Consider the following 1,770-nt stretch of genomic DNA (forward strand, 5'->3'; position numbering starts at 1 on the left):
AACCCCTACGGTAGGATAGGTCATGTACCCCTTATGCGAAGTCGAGTCCTTGTAATGGTTCACATGAAACCATGTAGTGTTGTGTTTGCTTTTGATGTGTTTGATGGACGTCGTGTTTTCCTTCGGGAACTTGTAAGCGACTACATCACCCATTTGGATTTTAACGAATGTGTTTGGCCTTTTGGCCCTTGCATGAAAAAAATTAGTGTCATACCAACCCCTTACTAGGCATCCCATCTATATTGCTTCCCCTCATCTTTCCCAATCATGAGACCTTGACCGCTCCAATAGGATGCCTGTTGTAACACGTACTGGTACCTCTACCCAGGAGCAAGAAGCCGGAGCAGGAGCCAGTCAGGACCAAACCTAGGGACAAGCTCCACCACCGCCACCACCTCCAAACATGGACACGGCTCAGCTTCTCCAAGCCTTCCAAGAGGAACGCCAAGCCAACACTGCAGCCCTCCAGATGATTGCTCAAGCTGTCAATCGCCAGCCGGCAGGAAACGGTAATGGACGTTCCACGTTGGTGGAGTTCAAGAAGCATGCACCACCCACCTTCATCGAGACTGCTGAACCCCTGGATGCAGACGACTGGGGTCCACACCATTGAGGATCTGCTGGAACTAGTCCGATGCACCGAGGACCGTGAGAAGGTGGTGTATGCTGCTAACTGCCTCGGGGGAACTGCTAGAGCTTGGTGGGATGGATTCAAGGCCATGCATGCTGAGAAAAACATCATTTGGAATGACTTCAAGGCAGAATTCTGCAAGGCCCACATTCCTTTCGGAATCATGGCCATCAAGAAGCGTGAATTCCGAGCCCTGAAGCAAGGTAGTAGCACTGTCAAGGAGTACATGCAGAAGTTCAGTGTTCTGTCAAGATATGCTCCTAAAGATGTCAGCACTGATGCTGCCAAAAGAGAGCGCTTCATGGAAGGCCTTAACCAGACTCTGCAGTACTCACTTGTTGTGTGTGACTGCCCAACCTTTCCTGATCTGGTGAACAAGGCACTCATGCTTGAGGACAAGCGACGTGCTTTGGACGATACTCGTAACCGCAAGATGATCAGCAAGGGTAGCTCCAGCAACCAGAAGCCTTGCCCGTGGCAGCCAGCCCCGGTCAAGCCAACCTATCAGCAGCCAAGAGCCCCTGCACCTCGCACCAACTATCAGCCTCAGTAGTATGGCAACCCCAGGCTAGCTTTCAACAACCACAATAAAAATGCCGGCAAGAGCAGCAGCCCCAATCAAGTCACTTGCTTCGGATGTGGTCAGGCAGGACACTACTCCAAGAATTGCCCCAACAAGAAGCCCGACGCCCCGCAACCCAATGCGCAGAACCCAGGGCAAGGTCGTGGTGTGCCACCAAGGAACCAAGCTCCCCGCAACCCACCCAACAACAGCAAGGGTCGTGTGAATCATGTCACTACAGAAGAAGCCCAGGAAGACCCGGACGTCATCCTGGGTCTGTTCCTTGTTAACTCAGCACCCGCAACTGTCTTGTTTGATTCTAGAGCCATGCATTCATTTGTCACCCAAGAGTTTGCATTAAAAAGTGGCATGACCCCTACACCCCTGAATAACCGTATGGTGGTACACACCCCCAGAGCAGAGATGAGAGCCAAGGTAGGCTGTAAGGGAGTCAGAATTGTCATTAATGGGGTAGACTTCCTAGCAGACCTTATCGTCTTAAGATCACAAGGCTTGGATGTGATCTTAGGAATGAATTGGCTCATAAAGCACCAAGGCTTGTTAGATTGCACCAACC

The 1,770-nt window shown here is 51.2% G+C and overlaps 1 protein-coding gene across 1 annotated transcript; it reads left to right on the forward strand.

The window, feature by feature from the left end:
* The first annotated feature begins 584 nt into the window (after positions 1-584).
* LOC147991463 (uncharacterized) lies at positions 585-1,184 on the forward strand. Its single transcript, XM_087538679.1, has one exon. It carries the CDS (start codon positions 585-587, stop codon positions 1,182-1,184), a length of 600 nt encoding a protein of 199 aa, XP_087394805.1.
* The last annotated feature ends 586 nt before the right edge of the window (positions 1,185-1,770 follow it).

Source organism: Triticum urartu, chromosome 1A (assembly GCF_056163025.1).
Source record: "Triticum urartu cultivar PI428250 chromosome 1A, HENAU_Tu73, whole genome shotgun sequence".
NCBI classification, from domain to species: domain Eukaryota; kingdom Viridiplantae; phylum Streptophyta; class Magnoliopsida; order Poales; family Poaceae; genus Triticum; species Triticum urartu.

Bases quoted from the DNA above. Each gene is read 5' to 3' on its own strand.
- LOC147991463 (XM_087538679.1), top strand. From the start codon at position 585: ATGCAGACGACTGGGGTCCACACCATTGAGGATCTGCTGGAACTAGTC.